The sequence below is a fragment of the Polypterus senegalus genome, chromosome 4, assembly GCF_016835505.1.
Source record: "Polypterus senegalus isolate Bchr_013 chromosome 4, ASM1683550v1, whole genome shotgun sequence".
NCBI lineage: Eukaryota > Metazoa > Chordata > Cladistia > Polypteriformes > Polypteridae > Polypterus > Polypterus senegalus.
In genome coordinates, this window is record NC_053157.1 from 48,507,936 (window position 1) to 48,530,037 (window position 22,102).

The window sequence follows — 22,102 nt, forward strand, 5'->3', positions numbered from 1 at the left end:
AGGAGGGAATTGCAACAAAAGGAAAAGAATTACTTCAGGAATCTGTAGCTCTGCTAAAGGTCATCAGACAAACAGCAGTTAACTAGCAGGAAAAAATATATATAACTTATCTATCCATATCTATATCTCTCTGTATCTATTTAATAATAAATGACAACGAAGAGGGCCCTGCCCAGCTCCCCACTCCTTACGTCACACTTCTGCCTCCTCTCAGCCCGCAGCCTCCGTCTCAGATTAGCGTGAATATAGCTCTCCTGCAAGCGAACTATGATTCTTAGTGCGATGAAAGAATTTGTAAAATCAACCATGATGCTGAAGCAAATTAGAAAAAAAAATTTACTTAAATTTGTTATGTAGTTCTCTTCTTTGCTAGCTAAGCAGAGGCAAGGTACACTCCCCGAGGCTGGAGCGTGAGTGAGGAGAGCCCCATCCCCCTCCCCTCAGCCCACTGCGTGTCTCTCGGATTCATGCAAATAAGTTGGTACTGCAAGTCAACTATGACACACAGCGTGATGAGAGAAGTCACAAAATCAACCGGAATGTTCAAGGAAATTCTAGAAAAAATCCGATCTAAATCCGTTAAGTAGTTCTCTCGTGAAAAGCGGACAGACATGCAGACAGATTGATTGATGATTTTATATATTATATATCTTGAAAGTGAAAAGTGGAAATTGTTTTGCAGTTGGGAATGCTCACACTTTCCCTATTTTGGTCTGTTCTCATGTGTTTGGGGGAAAAATGTAAGTCATCTGCTAATTTACTGCAAAATATAGGTGCATTTCTGTAGCACAAATGTTGTGTGTTGTTTAAACATAAATGTATTGTATTTTCTAGAAAAATCCTTGCATCCTCTCACTATTATATTATGTACTTTTACTTTTGGTACTTGAATACTTTTGAATGTAGATACATTTTAACTCGGGTATTTTTTAAAATGAAATACTTTATCTTTCGGTGAAAGTAAATATTCTTATACTTCAACTTTTACTTAAGTATCATTTCTGAGTAATGTTTACAACCCTGTCCAAAGAAATAAATGTTTTTTTTTTATTCTTTTTCAGGGACAATAATTTGACTTCACTTTACATTATTTCAGACATCTGTGTTGTTCTTTTAGGATGCTAGTGAATGTGCTGCATTACCTTAGCAAAATTATACCAACATACTTTGAGATCAAATATAGGAAAGAATTCCATTAAGAAAGCATGTAGTATGACTACACAATTCTTCATATTAATTCAATAGGTGGTTTGTTTTGTTTTGCTAAATTTGTAAGTATTTTTCATGGTGGCACCAGAGTTGCTGTCTCCAGATGTTTCTACAATAATTTTGTGGCCTTGCAGTTTATATAAAAACTAGCAAAATATCCGCGCTTCGCAGCGGCGAACTACTGCCTTAAAATTTTTATTAAGAAGAAAAGTAAACGTGAAGATGGCGCCATAAATAAGAAAGTTCAACATGGCAGACATTGTCGACCGTTATGACCGTTACGTGTAGAATTTTGAAATGAAACCTGCTTAACTTTTGTAAGTATGCTGTAAGGAATGAGCCTGCCAAATTTCAGCCTTCTACTACAGGGGAAGTTGGAGAATTAATGATGTTGGAAAGTTCAATATGGCGGCCGACAGTGGCGTCATACCACCGAAATAAGTATGTAAATCGGTTTCGGTTAGCGCAGGGATGCCGCCTACCGAATTTTGCGAAGATGGGGCCACAAATAAGAAAGTTCAACATGGCGGATGTTGTCGACCGTTATGACTGTTACTCGTACAATTTCAAAATGAAACCTGCTTAACTTTTGTAAGTAAGCTGTAAGGAATAAGCCTGCCAAATTTCAGCCTTCTACCTACACGGGAAGTTGGAGAATTAGTGAGGAGCGAGTCAGTCAGTCAGGGCTTTGCCTTTTATTAGTATAGATTAGCATGCAATTGCTGTATATTGTTATTTACACCTAAATTACAACAACCAAGTCTGTTTGGATATTATGTACATATTTATAAACTATAATTTATGAAGTTAATACAACAATACATTTAATAAATATCATCTTTTGTGGATCAGACGACACCAGTACAATATTTGTATAAATTATCAGTATATTGGAATCTTCAGCAAGTCAAATGTATCATGGTATGTTTTTGGGGATTTCTCCTGTTTTTCTTTCTTTGAAAATTAATTTATTTCGGTTCTTTTGTATTCACTGTTTTAATGAGGTTGTGTTGCGCTGCACCATTCAGTTACACATGACTCAACTGATGGCTTACCAGATGTGGTCCATTTAAGAGCTAAGGCCTACAGTAAGAATCCCTCTGTACTTAAATAAAGGGAAGACTATAGATAAGAAAAATTTCAAACAGAGATTTTCATTGAGAATTTCAGTTTACTGGCTAGAAAGTTTTTCATTCACCCTTTAAATTAATGTTATCTTGATTATTTGGCCCAAGCTTATTCCAGACCGTAATGTCTGTTTTGCATTTTCAAATTCATTCCAACACAGAAACATTTTTCTGGAGATTTGCACATTTTTCTCAGAAAGATGCTCTCGCATGTCAACATGTATGAGCAGTAGAGATGCTACTGGCTCTGAGGCTAAGGACCTGCACTGGCAATCGGAAGGTTGCCGGTTCGAATCCCGTAAATGCCGAAAGGGACTCTGCATTGTTCAGCCCTTGAGCAAGGCCCTTAACCGGCAATTGCGGAGTGCTTTCAGTAGTGAGAAAAGTGCTATAGAAATGCAAAGAATTGTTATTATTAACTAGGATCACAGGTATTTGTCCAATCAGTCATTACACATATTTGGCACTAACCACTTGTTACCTCATTTGCTTCACTCTGTTGTTGCTCTTTCTTCTTTTTTCTCTTTTCCTTTTTCTTCTCATTATTGTTGTTGTTGTTTGACTTTCCTCCAACAGGTTTGCCTGATCGGGGCTTGCCCGTCTCACGAAGACCTTTTGTTTTTCCACTTTCTGAATCAGACTCACTGTTACTATCTACTTGCAGCAAAGCAAATCTGGATGCCGTTGTAGGAACGGAGGAGATCACAGCAGAGGCCATTACTAAATAAGTTAATAAAAAAAAAAAAAAACACGTTAACAGCAAATCATTGAGAAGCAATATAAAATAGATTCTTTTTACAATGTTCTATTTCTACCTGTAGTGGTTAGGATTTTAAAGATATCACAAATAAATTGCCAAAAATGCTGTGCTGAATGAGGCCTGATTTTTGTATTAGTAGGAGAATGTTATTAGTCACATGTATACATCTTATAAATAAAACCATTCCAAATACTGCAGCTATAAGTTAAAGCAAAAAGTTGCCATTTCTAGTTAAATGTGTACATTTTCATACAGTTAAGTTTGAAAAGTACACACCATGTTAGAGCTGTGCAATGTCTTAAAAGGTCCCATTGTCATTTCAAAACATCAATAATACAATACATTTGCATCTGGGGGGGCAGGGGAAGAGATGCTTGTGGATTCTGAATAATTAGCTCCTCTAACAATGAATCTCCGAAAGCATCTACATGGGGTGGTGAGGGAATGGTGTGTGGGTGTTTTAGCTGGATGAGTTAGTTTAACTGTCTCACAGGTTGCTGCAACTCAGTTATGCAATTACGATGATTCAAGTTCATTTAAAATTGTTAAAAATTATGTGATTTTTGCACGAAACTATAAAATTAGATCTGCCTTCTCATAAAATGGATTTTCTATGAAGTGTCTACCAACAGAACACTAGAAATTATTAATTAGTTCTAATCACTCAAACGTGGCTTCCTCAGTTGTTCTATCTACCATCTTTATAAAAAAAAAAAACTATATCATTGGGGAAAAAAATCATACTTTGTTGTGTTTCATCATGGCTTCTCTACAGTGCATATTTTTGCTTTATAACGTGTGTAAATGACATGCCGCAAAAGGCGCATAACTGAGTGATGATTGGTATTGTGAGCTTGCAATGTACAATGTGCATGCACAAGGGCAATGGCTCTGGCTTTTTAAAAACTTAAGACACTGCTTTGATATATAGTATAATCAGTTTATTTTAGATTTTCTATCTTGTGTATACTGTCCAATTACATTCCGATTTTCCTTCAAGCACTGCTTGCTTATTTGCAGGACTCTGTTTAGTCAAGAGTCTGCTTCTTCCTCCCAATTCGTTATTACTTTTGCACACTGGGTCCACCATTGTGGTCGGAGTGCACGTATATTAGTTCTTATTCTTGGAGGGGGGGGGTAGCCTCTTAAATCTTTGAGCGCCAGGATACACTAACATTCACTACAAGGTTGGGGACCCCTTCAGCTTCAAGCACAGTTGGTACCAGCCCACTTCAAGCACTGCCTGCAAGACCAAACAAGCACCAACACTTTTCATTTCTGGCACATAAAACTCACTGCATACATTATATAAACCCTGCAACCCTGCCTAGGATAAGCAGGTTAGGAAAACAGATGTTGAATGAAAAATACTCTAACGTCGCTGACAAGACACATTAGTCTGGGGATCTGTCACCCACAGTATGAAATGACACTCCATCATGCAATTGAGCAGCTTCAGGGGACCCTTTAAAACCTTTAACGATAGTGAGCTAGCTAAAAGACTGATGAAAAGTGTGAGAAAATATGGGCACTCAGCGTCTGCCTACAAATTAGCATAAAATAGTTTTAAAGAAGGGAAGCTTGCACTAAAATAAAGAAAAAGTAAAGTAACAGCAACTAATTACATAAAGACTACAATTTACATTTACAGAACAATAACCATCTCTTAGAAGTCTGGCAGTGAGGAAAGCAAGATAAATTACTTTTAATCAGTTTGTTAGTTACTAGACCTTGCGACTGATCAGCCACAACATTAAAACCATTGAAAGGTGAAGTGAAAAACATTGATTATCTCATTACAATGACATCTGTAAAAGGGTGGGACATATTGGACAGCAAGTGAACACTCTGTTCTTGAAGGTGATGTGTTGGAAGTAGAAGAAATACTCAGATCTGTCAAGAGCCAAGTTGTGACGGTTAGACGACTGGGTGAGAACATCTCCAAAATAGGAAGTCTTGTGGGGTGTTCCCAGTTTGTAGTGGTTAGCACCTACCAAAAGTGGTCCAAGGAAGTACAACCGGTGGCAGGGTCATGGGTGCCCATTGATGCATGCGTGGAGGGAAGGTTAGTCCATCTGGTCCAATCCCTCAGAAGAGCTACCCTAACACACATTGCTGAAAAACAATGCTGGTAATAAGAGAAAGGTGTCAGAACACACAGTGCAGTGCAGCTTCCTGCATAGCCACAGGCCAGTTAAAGTGTCCAAGCTGACCCAGTCCACCACCAAAAGCACCTGCAGTACAATAGGCATGCAAGTGTCAGAATAGATATAGATAATAAATCACAGAAACGATAATATGAAGTTCATTTGAAAATATCAAATGACACCTCCCCATAAGTATCCCACCCCGCTGTGGTGCCATGCCTTGCACTTTGCTCTCGTCTGCATGCAGGTACTATGGTGATCCAACTAATTGTCACAAAGAAAGCTAGACGCTACCCATGAACAATTCAGAGGCCAGTCTTGGATGGGTCTCTAGTCTATCACTGGGCAATTTAAGCAAATGTTTTACAAGTGGGTGCGAGTATACAAGAGCTCATCTAAAATATACAATACCATGAAAACATATTCAGCTCCTGGAACTATTTTCACATTTTACTGTCTAAAATTCTAAGTTTACAATAAATTAAAGTAAGAATTTTCCAGCTAAACCACAAAAGTGTACACACTGCCAAATCAAAAGAAACAAGTCTCAAACCTTTTAATAATTTGCTAAAAAAGAAAGATCAGAATTGTGAGATTTAAAAAGTACCCATCTCCTTTGTAAATACAAGGCTAACTTTGCTCAGGTACCATGTATTCCCTTACCAACTCAGCCAATTAGTGGATGGTCTCCACCTGTGTACTAAATGAGGGGAATCACCTGCTTTCAGATAAATCCACCAACTTTCATTAAGGTCCAGCGTTCTAAAAAGCAAAGCAAACCAAAATGAAGACAAAAGAGCATTCAAAGTAAGTCAGGGATATGATTATGGAGATGTGGAGATCTTCAGATGGGTATATGATCATCTCAAAGGTACTATATATACATCACAGCTCCATGCACTCCATCATACACACTGCCCAGCTCAGGCTTCCCCTTTACACATAATCACCAAACAAGGTTACTGCGACTCCAAATGACACTTGAATGGAGTTGCAGATGTCAGTGACTGCAACAGCAGAAAATGTTCACATTTCACAAAAGGCAACTCACAAAAATTCTCTTCATGAAACAGTGGCAAAGAAGAAAGAAGCCCTAACAATAAAAGAAAAAAAAATGTCCTTGCATGTAAAGAATATGCACAATATCAATTGGAAGATACTACAAAGATGTGTCAGAAATACTAGTGGTGTGATGAGAGTAAAGTGGAACGTTTTAGCTTTAACACTAAGGGTAACGTGTGGCATAAATCACTGTCAAACAGCATCACATTGTGTGGACGTTTCTTAGCATCATGGTTTACCAATCTTGTTAGGAATGACATGACTCCTCAAAATACAGGCCGATCCTGGAGGTAAAAATGTTCCCCCTGCAGGAAAACCTAAACAGGACAGAAAATTTGTCTTTAAACAGGACAATAACCAAAAGCACATCCCCTGAGCAACAATGGACTGGTTTAAAATCTGATGTACTTGACTGGCTCAGTCAAGAGTTCGGACCTTAATCTTATCAAACATTTGTGGCTGCTGTCCACCACTGCTCTCCAACTAACCTGGCACAGCCTGAGCAATTTTGCAAGGAGGAACAGACGAATCCCACTCCACGACTTATCTGAAAACACTACTTGCTGTAATTGCTATGAGAGGCAACTGAATGAAGTACTGAAAACTGACATTTTAGTTTTTAGAATTTAGTATTTTATTGGTTTATAATTCTTTCTTTTTTGGCAGCATTGTAAACAAGAGTGTGCAATTTAAAAACAAACAAAATCATGTCAAACTGATGAAATCCCAGTGACAATCATTTCTTTGAGGGAGGCGGCGAACACCTTTGCCAAGAACTGTATATACGATTTGTATAAGCTTACATAAAAAAACAAATCATTTGGACTCTTAAAAACTTAAATAATGATAAATGACAAATTTTATTAAACAGTAAAATTGCATCTTACAACAGTAAGGCAAAATGTGAAGAACCACCATGGCAGTTTCTGCAGTAACAAGGTATAACAACCAGTGCCAATATCTGACAAAAGCTCTCAGACTGTCTAAAAACAACACATGAAATTTCTCTATGCGCTTCAATGAACATACCTTACAATAAAAAATGTACAAAATGTAAACTACTTTTGACTAAAACTGATCAATGTGCAGTGTTCTGTGGTAGAACCTTTTTCTTTCACCATCACCTTTTACGCACTTTCATTTTTACTTTACGGTTTTGTGAAAAATAATCATTAAAATGGCAAGCCTGAATGTTTTGCGGCCACTCCCTGAAAACGAGTTATGAGAAACTGAGAAGCGTCTTTCCACTGTTCTCCTGCATCCTAAAAATGAGCTACATGATGCCCTACGGTTAATTCCCTATTAGTAGGTTACTTATTTTTTAATTATTAGATTTTTAAAATTTTAATATAATGAATTGGACTGCTGTCACTTAATATGATTTTGAGTGGTATTTGTAAAGTCATATTATTGTTTATTATCCTTTTCTATTCTACTTAATGCACTGTCTTGGAGTTTAGCAACAAAACATTTCACTATATATCGTACTGTATGTAAAATTGTATGTCGCAAATAAAATTTGCTTTGATATAACATGTACAAATAAACGCCATTTACAGTGCCAACTAAACATCAGAGTAAATTCCATTCATGGGCTGTTGCCAGTCCAATTGACACAGTTACCTGCGTTGGGCCGTACAAAACTCAACTGCAAGTTTAAAAAGACATCTGCCTTTTCTCGAAACTGTGAAAAGTAGGGTGACTCAACACTATTTAAACCTTTGCAGTGCCAATTAAACGGCACAGTAAATCCCATTCATAGATATGGGAGTATGCCAATTTTGGTAGTCCATTTCACCGAGGTAACCGCGTTGGGCATGGCAATACAACTGCACTTAACACAAAAGAGTCCGTCTTTCTTCCCAAACTGTTAAAATGAAGGCGGCTCAAGATAACTGAACTCATTTGTACTCAGGCAGATACTAAAAGTGGATTATTTATTGTTTCAGAGAATGGATTAATCGGTTTACGCAAATCAATATATACGTGTATTTTGTGTTACAGGGTTCCTTAAACCGTTTGAATTCTAGTTGGGCGCTCGCGAATATGTAACTAAAAGCGAAATAAGCACCCAGGCAAATAAGTAGCTAAGTTCGGCCTCGTAAAATGAACTGTTGTTCATTGTTTATGCTTAAAGAAAGGCGATCGAATGATCGAAAATCTTCCGAGTTCACTCCGAAAACAAGAGCTGCTATCACTTGCTATTATTAGTCCATGACGTTTCACATCGTTTGGTCGTGTTCACACTACACATTACCAATATGTAGCCCAACTCCTTGCTGGGTCGAGTTCTACTTTTGTTAATTTTTCTTCTTTTTTTCCAGTCTAGCCGCAAATATCCGAGATCTTTCTATATAAAGGTAATCGGGTATGGAAGACCTTATATCTCTGAGGCAATAAAGTGTTGGTAATGTCGGCGTCCATCTACATTCCGTTGCTCTCCTAATTAAGTTCGCACAATGCACACAAGTATCCTAACACGTAACGCGTCATGAAATTCTAACATCAATCCCTAGGGTTTCCTCCTGCTGCCTAGAGAATGAAATCAAATCAACGAAGAAAAACAGAACCCTCTAGAGAAACTTCAACTTGTCCCAAAACATCATCAACGCCCATTACTTGGATAAGTAAAAGAAGTACATAAAAAACATGCAAGTAACAAAATACTACAGACTGTCCCTTCTACTTCACCTCGCCGAATTATATAACTGGCGGTGTGCGCTTTTGTGTTAGGGTCTCGTTAGAAAGAAAAGTGCCAGAGGTCCTCTTTAATTCCATCCTGTCTTAGTCTAAAACACGAACACACTTATTTGGCTATTACACATATATACACCGGCAAAAACATATGACTGTAAAATTATTTAACACTTAGAGTGGATAGGGCGAAGAAAATATCAAGAACCTGATCAAGGCTTCTTCAGCAGACACACTCTTCTCACCACAGGCGAGTCCGGACTGGCTTGGCTTGAGCTACGGTGTCCCGGAAGTACAAAACGCGAAGCGCTACGCACCGGCACGGGATGCGAAGAGCGGGGACTACTAGCGTCCGAATACAATGGTACCGTCGCGGTTTTCCCCTCGAATGCTGTCTGGGAATATAGCTCTTGTTCATGAAGTACTGTCGTAGTTTTCCGTCAAGGCACAATTGGTTTAATTTCTAATTCGCCTTTCACATCTGATATACTAATAATACTATGACTTATCTCTATAGTGATGACCTCATACTTTACTGTAATCAGAACATGAGATGACACATTAAGTGGATAAGTACATACCTGTTTTCTTTCACTTTCTTTTCTGTTTTAGTGATAGCAATATGACTTTTATTAAAGGAACAGATTAAAAAATAAGTTTCTGAATGATGGTGTTACAGCTAAAGGTTTGTAACTGGCATCATCTATGGCACGAGAACCTACTGTATAAAAATGGCAACTCTGCACAGTCGCACAATTTTCCAGCTAGTGCTGCAAAAGGCAAGCAGTCCTTTTAAGGGCACTGAGTCACCTCAAAGAGCCATGTAAAGAGCCGAGAATCTATCCGTTGTGGCTTTTGGCACCAACGACAACATTTTTAAGGCACCTTATATTACTAGATATTAGAGTATGTTTTGTATACTGCTCAAAAAATTAAATGAACACTTTTTAATCAGAGTATAGCATCAAGTCAATGAAATTTCTGGGATATTGATCTGGGCAGTGAAGTTGCAGAGGGGGTTGTTAATCAGTTTCAGCTGCTTTGGTGTTAATGTAATTAGCAACAGGTGCACCGGAGGGGCAACAATGAGATTACCCCTAAAACAAGAACGGTTTAACTCATCTTTTCTGACTGTTGTTTCACTAGTTTTGTATTTGGCTACAGTCAGTGTCACTACTGGTAGCATAAGACCATACCTGGACCCTACAGAGGTTGCACAGGTAGTCCAACTTCTCCAGGATGGCAAATCAATACATGCCGTTGCCAGAATGTTTGCTGTGTCTCCCAGGGCAGTCTCAAGGGCATGGAGGAGATTCCAGAAGACAGGTAGTTACTCTAGGAGAGCTGGACAGAGCCATAGAAGGTCCTTAAACCATCAGCCGGGCTGCTATTTGCTCTTTTGGGCAAGGAGGAACAGGATGAGCACTGCCAGAGCCCTACAAAATGACCTCCAGCAGGCTACTGGTGTGAATGTCTCTGACCAAACAATCAGAAACAAACTTCATGAGGGTGGCGTGAGGGCCTGACATTATCTAGTTAGCCCGGTGCTCACTGCCTGGTACTGTGGAGGTCGATTGGCATTTGCCATAGAATACCAGAATTGTCAGGTCCACCACTAGCACCCTGTGCTTTTCACAGATGAGAGCAGGTTTGTGCTGATCACATGTGACAGACGTGAAAGGGTCTAGAGAAGCCATGAGAACATTATGCTGCCTGTAACATTGTTCAGCATGACCGGTTTAGTGCAAGGTCAGTGATGGTCTGGGAAGGCATATCCATGGAGGGACGCACAAACCTCTACAGGCTAGACAACGGCATCTTGACTGTCATTAGGTATCGGGATGAAATCCTTGGACCCATTGTCAGACCCTATGCTGGTGCAGTGGGTCCTGGGTTCCTCCTCGTGCACGACAATGCCTGGCCTCATGTGGCGAGAGTATGTAGGCAGTTGCTGGAGGATGGAGGTATTGATACCATCGACTGGCCCCCACACTGACGTAAATCCAATAGAACACCTCTGGGACATTATGTTTCAGTCCATCCGACGCTGCCAGGTTGCACCTAAGACTGTCCAGAAGCTCAGTGATTCCTTGGTCCAGATCTGGGAGGAGATCCCCCAGGACACTATCCATCGTTTCATTAGGAGCTTGCCCCCCAACATTGTCACGCATGCATACAAGCAAATGGGGGCCATACAAACTGAGTATAATTTGGAGTTGCTACAATGAAATTTCAACAAAATAGACTTGCCTGCCACATCATTTTTTCACTATGATTTTCGGGGTGTCTTTGAATTCAGCCCATTGTAGGTTGATAATTTTCATTTCCATCAAACGATTTAGCATCCTTTCGTTCCTAACACATTACCCAGTCCACCAGGATTTTTTTCCCATTGAGATGTGATGTGTTTTCAAAGTGTTCCTTTCATTTTTTTGAGCAGTTTATTTAAACTCCATTCATTAGTCACTTAAAAATGTATATTAGCAGCTTTTTAGTCATTTTAACCATTATTCTATAACTCCCAATTTTGGAATCTACCTTTATTAGCTTTAAGTATAGAATGTAGAATTAAATGAGGAAAACTAGAAATTCTGACATCTGGTCCAGGTGGGAGGCAGTTGTTCAGTTTTAGCTCCAACTAAATTCCTAAGAAGAAACCAGCTTTTTTGGTTTATGGATTCAGATTCCTTTTATTGTCATTGCACTTAGTAGAATTCAATTGCAGCAATCCTAAAGGTGTATTCACAAGTAATGGACATAATTATATTATAGCAAAACACAATATAATACTATACAATAGAATAGGTAAATATTGCACTTAGGTATATTGAACATTAGAAATTGAGTGCAATAGTAGAAATACAGTAGATAAATAATATAAAGTGCAAAGAATGTAAACATGTACTTGTAGTGTAATAGTGACTGTTGTTATGTTGGACATTGTCACTTATAAGTGTTTAGTAGCATTTAGTTCTCGTATGGTTCTGGGGTAGAAATTCTTCTCAATTCTGTTTCTCCACAATTGGATGGAGCAAAACCACCTGCCACAGATGACAGTAACTCTAGCCAGTGATGTCCAGGTTGGGAAGGGTGTTTCATGATGTTGGCTGCTTTGTTGAGGCAGTGAGAGCTGAAGAGTTCCTCCAAAGAGGGCATTCTTCTGGTACATACTGCCATTTTACTAAGTCAAAATTTTTTTATTTATAAATTTATTTTTATAGCATTAGAACCACATATTTTCTAACTTTTGTTCTTTTTTGAAGTTATTTATTAAAGGCCACTACTCAATGATGAACTGGCACAGATGAAAATGAAAATGGCACCATTTTAACTGATTGGCTGTTCTGTTGCATTATTTGCACCTTATGGTTAACTAGCTGTGTTACCAAGCTTATTGTCTGTAAATTGGGCAATTCAGCATGAATATGTTACTAAATGCTTTCTGTATACAATATTTGTAGGATTAAAGGCTAATTATTATTGACAGGCAGCGTGGCGTATTGATTAAGGCTTTGGACCTAAGACTTCAAATCCTGCTATTGACACTGTTTGACCGTGAGCATGTCACTTCACCTGCCTTAGCTCCAAATGAAAAAAACAAAAAAAAAATTTAAGCAATTGTATCTCAAATGTGACGAATCATGCTTGACTATATGGCAGTCTGATAACTAAATTCAATGAATCTGGATTTGGTGGATTCCAGGAGAACATTACCTTCAGGACTGCATAGTACCTACAGTAAAGTTTGGTGGAAGAGGGATAATTGTCAGACTCTGCTTTTCCAAGGTTTGGGATATTCCTTTTGGTTCCACTGAAGACTAATGGTAATGCTAAAACATATAAAGACATTGTAGACAATTCCATTTTGAGGAAGGCCCTTTTCTGTTCCAGTGTGAATGTGCTCCTTTGTACAAAGCCAGGTCCATAAAGGTAAGGTTTGATGAGTTTGGCATGGACAAAAGCGAGTGAGTGGCCTGCACACCCTATTGAACACTTTTGGGATGATCTGAAATGCAGATTGAGAGTCAGGTCTTCTCGTCCAACATCAGTACCTGACCTCACAAAATGATCTTTTGGCCGAATGTGCACAAACTCCTACAGACACATTCTGAAATCTTATGGAAAGCCTTTGCTGAAGAGTGGTGGTTAGTACATACTGATGCTCACAGTTTTGGGATGGGATGTCCAACAAGCGTGTAGAGGTGTGGTCATGTGTCCACAAGCTTTTGGCTATATTATATACTATATACAATATTTTAACCACAGGCTAATGTTATTGGTAGGCAGTGTGGTGTATTATCGCGGTTAAAGCTTTTGTCCTTACCCAGGAGTGCTTTTGGATCATGTTTACAGAAGACTGAAGTACACCCGGGTGAAAGATAAAAAGAGTTGCCTGCCTTACAAGAACAAGCCAGAGTCGGGTGGAAGGTGGACAAAGCTTGCAAGAAGTTGCTATATTGTAATGTGTTTATTGTACTTGTGGCTGTGGTTGTGGAAAACACTTATTGAGAAGAGTTTTCCCACAATAAAGGACACTTTGTGCTTTTACCTTGTGTCTGTGCCCGTTTGTGTTGGGTGTTTGGGGAGCTGGAGCACCCCCTGGTGTCCACACTGTATAATTTGGAGGGTCATCCACATATAAGTTGAGTTAAACAGGTGTCAGGATAGTAGGAGGTGGGATAAAAGTACAGAGGACAATAAGTAAGCTTGAATTTCTACCTAAAAAGCAGAACATATTTTTAAACAAACTGAATTTTTACAATGTTGTTAATCTGAAGAATCTTGCCTGAAGAAGGGGCCTGAGTTACCACGAAAGCTTGCATATTGTAATGGTTTTAGTTAGCCAATAAAAGGTGTCATTTTGCTTGACTTCTCACCACATCCATAATGGCTAACACGGTACAACACCATAGGACTATTAACCTGAAAGGCAAATAGCTGACTAATCGTTATAGCACAAAGTATCAGAAACGGGTAATAACTTGGGGGGTACAGGACTATGTTGTTATGTTTTTTGGTACATGGCAGGACCCTGATAGTGGGAATTCTAAACCTCTTTCAGTCTGTGAATATGCTTTGTATGAAGAACTGAATAAGATACAAAAATGCAGGTTTGACACGCCACACAAAAAATTAATTACTTTTTCTAGAACAGAATACCTACAGCAGTATGTAAATTGAAAAATACATCCATCAATTTATCCTGTTTGTCCAGTTTTAGAATAATAGGTTCCAGTTTATCTGAACAGCATCAGGTGTAAGAACCCAGCCCCGAAGGGTGCTGTCACTGTCCTGGGATGTAAACTGAGGACTCATGAGTTTTGAAGTAGCAGAATCCACCCATTAACACCAGCTCCAGAATTAACAACCTCTGTAATTCAGAATTATCAGATAAAAAGCTTTTCTTCTGTTAGATTATCAAACATGCGGCACAGTTTGTCAGCATCCAACAGAAAATCTAACATGAATTGCCACGAAAATGAAACCAGCATAAGAAGTCTTTCATCAAAGTATCAATCAGATTCATTCTTTTAAGATCAACACTGAAGCAGATCATCTACTGATAACATGATCAGGTGCTTATTATATCCTGTGGCAGACGGCCGTGCACTCTGTCCCTTTACCACTGGGGAACTGGAGAAAGTTCACAGGAAGCGATAGATGGCAGCCTCCCTTGGTTCCAGCAGCAACATGGTTTCCCACAGGGCTTCATGGGAATTGGAAGTTCGGTGACTTAGCCCTTTTGGGTGATGTGGGTGCCACCAGGGAGCGCTGCAGGGACTGGGAAGCCGAACTTCACGAGGCTCCAACCTTCTCTACAACTGCTTTTGGGACAAGCCTTCAAGATACTGGAAGCACTTCTGGGAATCACCTAAAAGGAGCTACCCACCATTACTCAGGGAGCCAGAGTTGGGAGGAAAGAGGATGAAGCTTGCCAGACGAGGAGTGGAGATGGAAAGACAGAGAGAAGAAAAAAGTGCTATGTGCTTTACATTTGTGCTTTTGGTCCTGTGAAAAGTGTGTTCCACTGTAAATGTGTCTGTTGTGTTGGGGAAGCTGGAGCGCCTCCAGCCAAGGGTGGCCACAAGCCGTAACCCAAAACTAGGTGTCGAAGCAATTCTCCATGTTTTCTAGGATTCTAAAACAGCATTTTCCGATTAGAAACAATTATGAATTAGCTTCAAACTTTGTGATGAGGATAAATTTAAAATGTTTAAAAAACTGATATGTAGATTCTAAGGTTTAAAATTCTTCCCCTAGTGACTCACTTGTATCATCTGGATCAGCACACATGAGGCTTCTGTACGAGACATCATTATTATATGTTGGCATTCCCTGCATTTGAATTTAACTAGGTGACAGCAAATGGTTTTGTCTTGGACGCCAAGTATACTAAACATCATTTGCCATTGACTACAGTGCTATAAAATTGTTTTCCTTGTTTTGCATTCATATAGGTAAGTGAGCCGCGTGTATGTTAAGATATATTAAAAAAATGCCATGCTGATACTAGTAGATGAATTCAAAGTAGATTATGATTAAGTTCTCCATCACCAGTAGGAATTACAGACAATCCTTACACAAAAAACAGTTGCACTGGAAATTAGTTACACTGCAAGTTACACACTAAACGTAAAAAATAATGGACTGTTTTTATTTTTTGCACTAAGACTTAGTGTTTGTTTAGCTTTTACCTGGAATGAAAATGGAATTTACTTATAAAATATTTCCAAGCAACAGACAAACACACAGTAACCATAATCAGAGTCCAAAGGTGGTTTTCTACATTTCACAGTTCCTTGTTAGGCCCCGTTCACTTCCTTCATTTTACTAAACCCTCCACCCAGCAACACTGCTGCTATAATTACCCTATATTCCTGAACTAATGCATTTAAGGATGACATATAATTTCTTGGGTGGTATGGGGACGCAGTGGTAGCGCTGCTGCCTCACAGTAAGGAGACCTGGGTTCGTTTCTCCCGGGTCCTCCTGGCGTGGAGTTTGCATGTTCACCCCGTGTCTGTGTGGGTTTCCTCCCACAGTCCAAAGACATGCAGGTTAGGTCCACTGTCGGTCCTAAATTGTCCCTAGTGTGTGCTTGTTGTGGGGGTCTGTGTGTCCTGTGGTGGGCTGGCACCCTGCCTGGTATTGGTTTCCTGTGTTAGCTGGGATTGGCTCCGGCAGACCCCCCGTGACCCTGTAGTTAGGCTATAGCAGGTTGGATAATGGATGGATATCATTTCTTGGTATTTCTTTAGGAAGGTAAGTGTTTCAGTTTCATTTGCTGTGTATTACATAGGCACAGTGGGGTGTGTGCTTGAAATTGACCTCATAGAAATTAAAAATCTACTGCTACAACATTGTAGGCATAGTTGATATACATAATACCTCATTTTCAAATCTCTTTTCCCCTTATTTCAAGCTTAATGTAGTGTGCTATTTACCGATGTTAAGATGCTTCCTGCAGCTTTCACCTAAAGGGATCAGTCATGCTGAACAGCTGAAACAAGTTTTAGCAGACTCCCATGTTTCAAGGTATAGGTTTAAACCTTTTGGTTTTAGCTGAATTAAAATAAGTATTTTTTTTTACACTGGTATGAAATTTCTACTACAACAGAATATCCAAAACAGTATGTGAATGAAAGCAGATTTGAGTCCAAATACCTTAAGCTTTCATGCGGCTGTTCATGTTATGGTACGTGAAGTGAAGCAACAGCAATTTGCTGCTTAGCAGGTTTATAAAATGCTTTGTCAGAAAGACTAAATCTTAGTTTGCTATATTTTACCCAACAGGAGGCAAGCAGTTTTAAAAGTTCTTCCCTTGAGCTGAATAAAAAGCTTTTCATAGCTGAATGCATGATATCAGTCCAGTTTGGATCTCAATGTTACATTATTATTCTTCTTGTCATCATTGTATGCCATTGAGGATTTTGTCCTTATTCCTACTAACTCATTTATGACCCAGACACCCTTTTACCTTTATTTTTTATTAAAATAAGTACATTTAATATTCAAATACTCAAAATATGACATAATTTATATCTTTGCATAGTTTGCCACATTATATTGAAAATGTTTAGTCCTGCCTTTAATGAAGTGCATGTGCTTGCTGGATTTCTGTAGATGAATGTGGTGCTAAAGTGCATTCTTCCTCCACATGAGATCCAAAACTACAGTTTCTCATGCACAGCTGTGGTGCAGAAATTTCCTTCAGTTTTTTTCTAAGCACTTTCACATGAGTTACTCGAGAATGTATGGTGGTATGTCTAGTCTTTGGATCCTTATCTTCAAGTGTCCTCTTTCTATTTACAGTTACCAATTTCTTGCTGTGAACTATAGGCAGAAATGCAGGTGACAGTTCCACTACTTCCTTGCACAAACTGATGCTTTGTTGATGGCTCAGGCTATTTAAAGAAGGATTAACATTGTGTTTAGTGTTACTCTTCATTGTCTTGCCAATTTCAGATGTAGTGGTTTCATCTCTCTGTAGATTTTTATTTTTATTCAGGCTTACTGTATTTCCTGCAACACAAAAGCCATTATTGAAAAACACTGTAAAATGGTGCTTAAATCAGACTAGTAAAATGCAAAACAAATTGGAAAAATCTAAATTTCGCATATTAGGGGAGCACATCTTTCAGCTGTGACATTGAGAGATACTCAATGTTATCATATAGAGAGTATTATAAAATGACTATTTCCCCATGGGGATTAACAAAGTATATCAAAATCAAAATCATTATTCTATACTGAATATGTTTCTGAGTACTCCATCATTATATCCTCATTTTTCTTTAGGCAGGTTAGGTAATGCCTGGATTCTATTATTTGCTGTTATAGAAAGATGTGTTTTGGCTGTGTTCCGCAATAATTAAATTTTGTGGAATTCAAGTCATTGTAATTTTTATCATACTTACTTTTTTTGGGTGGGATGATTAGAAATTTTCTTACAATACTATACTTTTTCTTCTTTCTCTCACTTAATCCAAACCTTCCACGACAGGGCATTCATTGGCCACCACTTTTACCTCATATCTTCAAGAGACTAGTTTGGAATCTTGGCCTGCTAATGGTCTGTGGGGTTTACATAGACTTCCATTACCTTTTTGAGCATTTGGATGGCCAGTTTTTCTGCTATGATTGAATACATGTATGAGTCTGTTGCCTTTCAATGGACTGGTGCCTTGCTTAAAAATTAGTTCCAGTTCTGTGGCTGGTAATAATGGGAGATGATACAATTGCCAGTTACCCTTTAACACTAGAATTACCAGAGCCTACGAAAAAACTCGTAATTCCGTCCCACCTTAAACTGCTTCTTAAATCCCTTCACACCTCTCCGCCAGCCTCCTTTGTTCTCTAAATGTGCTGATAAAGAGAAGCTAGGAGCAGCCGGCTATTCCATCCCCCCACCAATTTAGAACGTGCACGAACTTCTCTCAGCTCATGCCTTGATTGAGTATCTGGGAGTGAAGTGGAGTTTTAGAGTGGAAATAATAGATCGTTGTTTGGAACACACGCATTTCATGTCTGTTCCGTTTCTACAGTAATCTGTGTCAACACATTGTTAAAACAGAAACGTTTTTTATATTCTAGTAGTAGATGACAAAATGTAGGCATAAACTATATAATGTATGAAGCCTGAAGTCCAAATAGCAAAGAAACATTTTCACAAGAATAACACAATTGCACTTTTATTCAAACATATAACTGCAGAAACAAAAAGCCGCCTTAACATGCGACATTGACACCAGTTTACTGTAACTGACTCTGTGGTTCAATAGACTCAGGCCCCGCTTGGGAATCAAAGGGTCACGGGTTCGATCCTGTGCCCCTCCGTTTTGAGAAGTAAACTGCTCTTATTCTTACTCTTTTAGAATAAAAGCATACATTTGATTTCAGTCTGTAACTGCCGGTGCAATTTATGATCCTTGTAAAGGTTAGCTTTTTTTATTCACTTTTCATTCTCTCAGTCGCGTTCAGAATCAATCCATACAACCCCATCTGACACGGCTGTTTTCACTAAAGACGCGCTATAGCTCTGCAGTGTACCACGATGCATACTAACGCCCCCACAACCCCCCCGGTTCTGACACACAACCGCTGGCGAAGCTGCCTTCTTCGTATCTCACCGTCACTTGCTTTTCTTTTTATTCAGTTTTTCAGAGGAAAGAATGGTAAAGACCAGTAACTTCGGCGCTATATGCAATCATCAGACACTCCCCATCTGCCCGTGTCGTTCAAACACAGGAACATATATTGGTGTAAAAGTATAACAAAAGTGCACTTTTATTCAAGTGCACTTTTTCCATCGCCTTTTCCTGTAAGAAGCAGTGTACACACTCCTCTCTATGCTGTGGTTTCTATTACACACCTGAAAGAAAGAGACAATACATATGAACATATCCAGCATACAGCAACATGCGGGGACTGGCAGGAACACTCAATAAAACTGAATAAAAAGAAAATCAAGTGACGGTGAGATACGAAGAAAGCAGCTTCGCCAGGTCTGTGTGTCAGAACCGGGGGGGGGGCGTTAGTATGCATCGTGGTACAACGCAGAGCTATAGCGCGTCTGTATTCTGTTTCTTTTGTACTCCAGGGCACGCAGAGGAGAGAATAGTAAAGAACAGTAACTTCGGTGCTATATGCAATCATCAGACACTCCCCATCTGCCCGTTGTTTTGTTATACTTTTCAATACTTTTTATACTGCGAAAAGTGCATGCAGACACTTCATTTCGCAAACAAAACAAGTGCACTTTTATTCAAAACTACCTGTATAACCGAAGAAAAAAGAAAGCAAGTTACAGTAGGCGATTGATACAACATCTTGCATGGTGCAATGCTAAGAAGTGCAGATTTTCATTCCGTGCTATATGAAATCATCACATTCAAATATTAACAGTTCCCACACACCCAAGGACCGTCCTTCCTACATTTACGACACGTGTACTTGTTGCCGTGTACACACCTCTCTGTGCTATGGTTTCTATTACACTGAATGAGCACCTGACACTGTACTTTCTTCCCTGGGGGAAGGTCCCGCATCAGAGAATTTCCAGTTCCTGCATAAATTCACACCCGATCTGACGCTGTTCGTTTTCAAATAATATTGCATTAGTGCGATTATATTTTCACATATATTGTCTCTTTCTTTCAGGTGTGTAATAGAAACCACAGCACAGAGAAGTGTGTACACTGCTTCTTACAGGAAAAGGCGATGGAAAAAGTGCACTTGAATAAAAGTGCACTTTTGTTATACTTTTACACCAATATATGTTCCTTTGTTTGAACGACACGGGCAGATGAGGAGTGTCTGATGATTGCATATAGCGCCGAAGTTACTGGTCTTTACCATTCTTTCCTCTGAAAAACTGAATAAAAAGAAAAGCAAGTGACGGTGAGATACGAAGAAGGCAGCTTCGCCAGCGTTTGTGTGTCAGAACCGGGGGGGGGGGGCGTTAGTATGCATCGTGGTACACTGCAGAGCTATAGCGCGTCTTTAGTGAAAACAGCCGTGTCAGATGGGGTTGTATGGATTGATTCTGAACGCGACTGAGAGAATGAAAAGTGAATAAAAAAAGCTAACCTTTACAAGGATCATAAATTGCACCGGCAGTTACAGACTGAAATCAAATGTATGCTTTTATTCTAAAAGAGTAAGAATAAGAGCAGTTTACTTCTCAAAACGGAAGGGCACAGGATCAAACCCGTGACCCTTAGATTCCCAAGCGGGGCCTGAGTCTATTGAACCACGGAGTCAGTTACAGTAAATTGGTGTCAATGTCGCATGTTAAGGCTGCTTTTGTTTCTGCAGTTATATGTTTGAATAAAAGTGAAATTGTGTTATTCGTGTGAAAATGTTTCTTTGCTATTTGGACTTCAGGCTTCATACATTATATAGTTTATGCCTACATTTTGTCATCTACTACTAGAATATAAAAAACGTTTCTGTTTTAACAATGTGTTGACACAGATTACTGTAGAAACGGAACAGACATGAAATGCGTGTGTTCCAAATAACGATCTATTATTTCCACTCTAAAACTCCACTTCAATCCCAGATACTCAATCAAGGCATGAGCTGAGAGAAGTTCGTGCACGTTCTAAATTGGTGGGGGGATGGAATAGCCGGCTGCTCCTAGCTTCTCTTTATCAGCACATTTAGAGAACAAAGGAGGCTGGCGGAGAGGTGTGAAGGGATTTAAGAAGCAGTTTAAGGTGGGACGGAATTACGAGTTTTTTCGTAGGCTCTGGTAATTCTAGTGTTAATTGTCTCAATAGGGCTAGAACATGGTTAAATTGATGGATATTAATGTTATCTGTGTATTATCTTTTTATATATATACCTTCTCTCTATTATAAAAAAAAATCTTGGAAGGAGATGAGACGTGACACTTTCACATCCCGAAAGACGAGTCTTTGTGCCAAGCGATGTAACCACGCCCAGGGCCGGAAGCCCCGCGAGACAAGAGCTTATGCAAAGAGATTTGTAAAAGTCCTGCATGGTTATGTCAGATACATTTCTTGTAGAGAGAAAGAAACGATATTCACTCACAGGCAGTTATACATTGTGTTGTCATGATGTAATTCCAAACATGTAATCAAAATTCAATGCGATATTGATAAAAAGGTAAAAATGAAAAGAGATCGAATATATGGACATAGGTGATATGACAGAAGTGCACCACATGAAATGCAGATCATGCGGCACAGCAGCAAGGCAGCAGCTGACCAAGCAAAGAGGAGGTAAAAAAAAAACGTGTTTTCCATTGTATCACAGTTTAAAAGGGGGAGTTGGAGGCGCGACTGTGTCAGCCCCCTCTTCACAATGTGAGAGGCAGAGATGTGAAGTGGTTGGCACATAGTTCAGTCTTAAGCGAAGCGAGTAGGGGGCAAAGTCCCCTAGTAGTAAAAACTATTTAAAACATAATAAATTGAAAGAAAGCGTATATGCTTTTGAATGTACGTCATTTTTATTAAGTTCAAGATAAGCCAATTATTATTAGTTTTTCACTACCTGTAAAGCTTGTGCTACTTCGCTTTCTTTAAATTGAATTATATTCTGACCTGGTAAATTAATTTGTAATAATTCAGCAGAAT

The 22,102-nt window shown here is 39.1% G+C and overlaps 2 protein-coding genes across 2 annotated transcripts in view; both read right to left on the minus strand.

Moving 5' to 3' along the window:
• gkap1 (G kinase anchoring protein 1) overlaps window positions 1-9,308 on the minus strand; it is a 36,294-nt gene extending 26,986 nt beyond the window's left edge. Inside the window, exons 1-2 of the mRNA XM_039750583.1 lie at window positions 9,208-9,308; window positions 2,818-3,056 (exon numbers count right to left, since the gene is read on the minus strand). Coding sequence (XP_039606517.1) covers window positions 2,818-3,054 — 237 coding nt within the window. The 5' untranslated portion in view covers window positions 3,055-3,056; window positions 9,208-9,308. The remainder of the gene's footprint in view (window positions 1-2,817; window positions 3,057-9,207) is intronic.
• Window positions 9,309-17,088: 7,780 nt separating this feature from the next.
• Window positions 17,089-22,102, minus strand: part of LOC120528699 (kinesin-like protein KIF27) — a 77,782-nt gene continuing 72,768 nt past the window's right edge. The window contains exon 17 of the mRNA XM_039752855.1: window positions 17,089-17,522. Coding sequence (XP_039608789.1) covers window positions 17,089-17,522 — 434 coding nt within the window. The remainder of the gene's footprint in view (window positions 17,523-22,102) is intronic.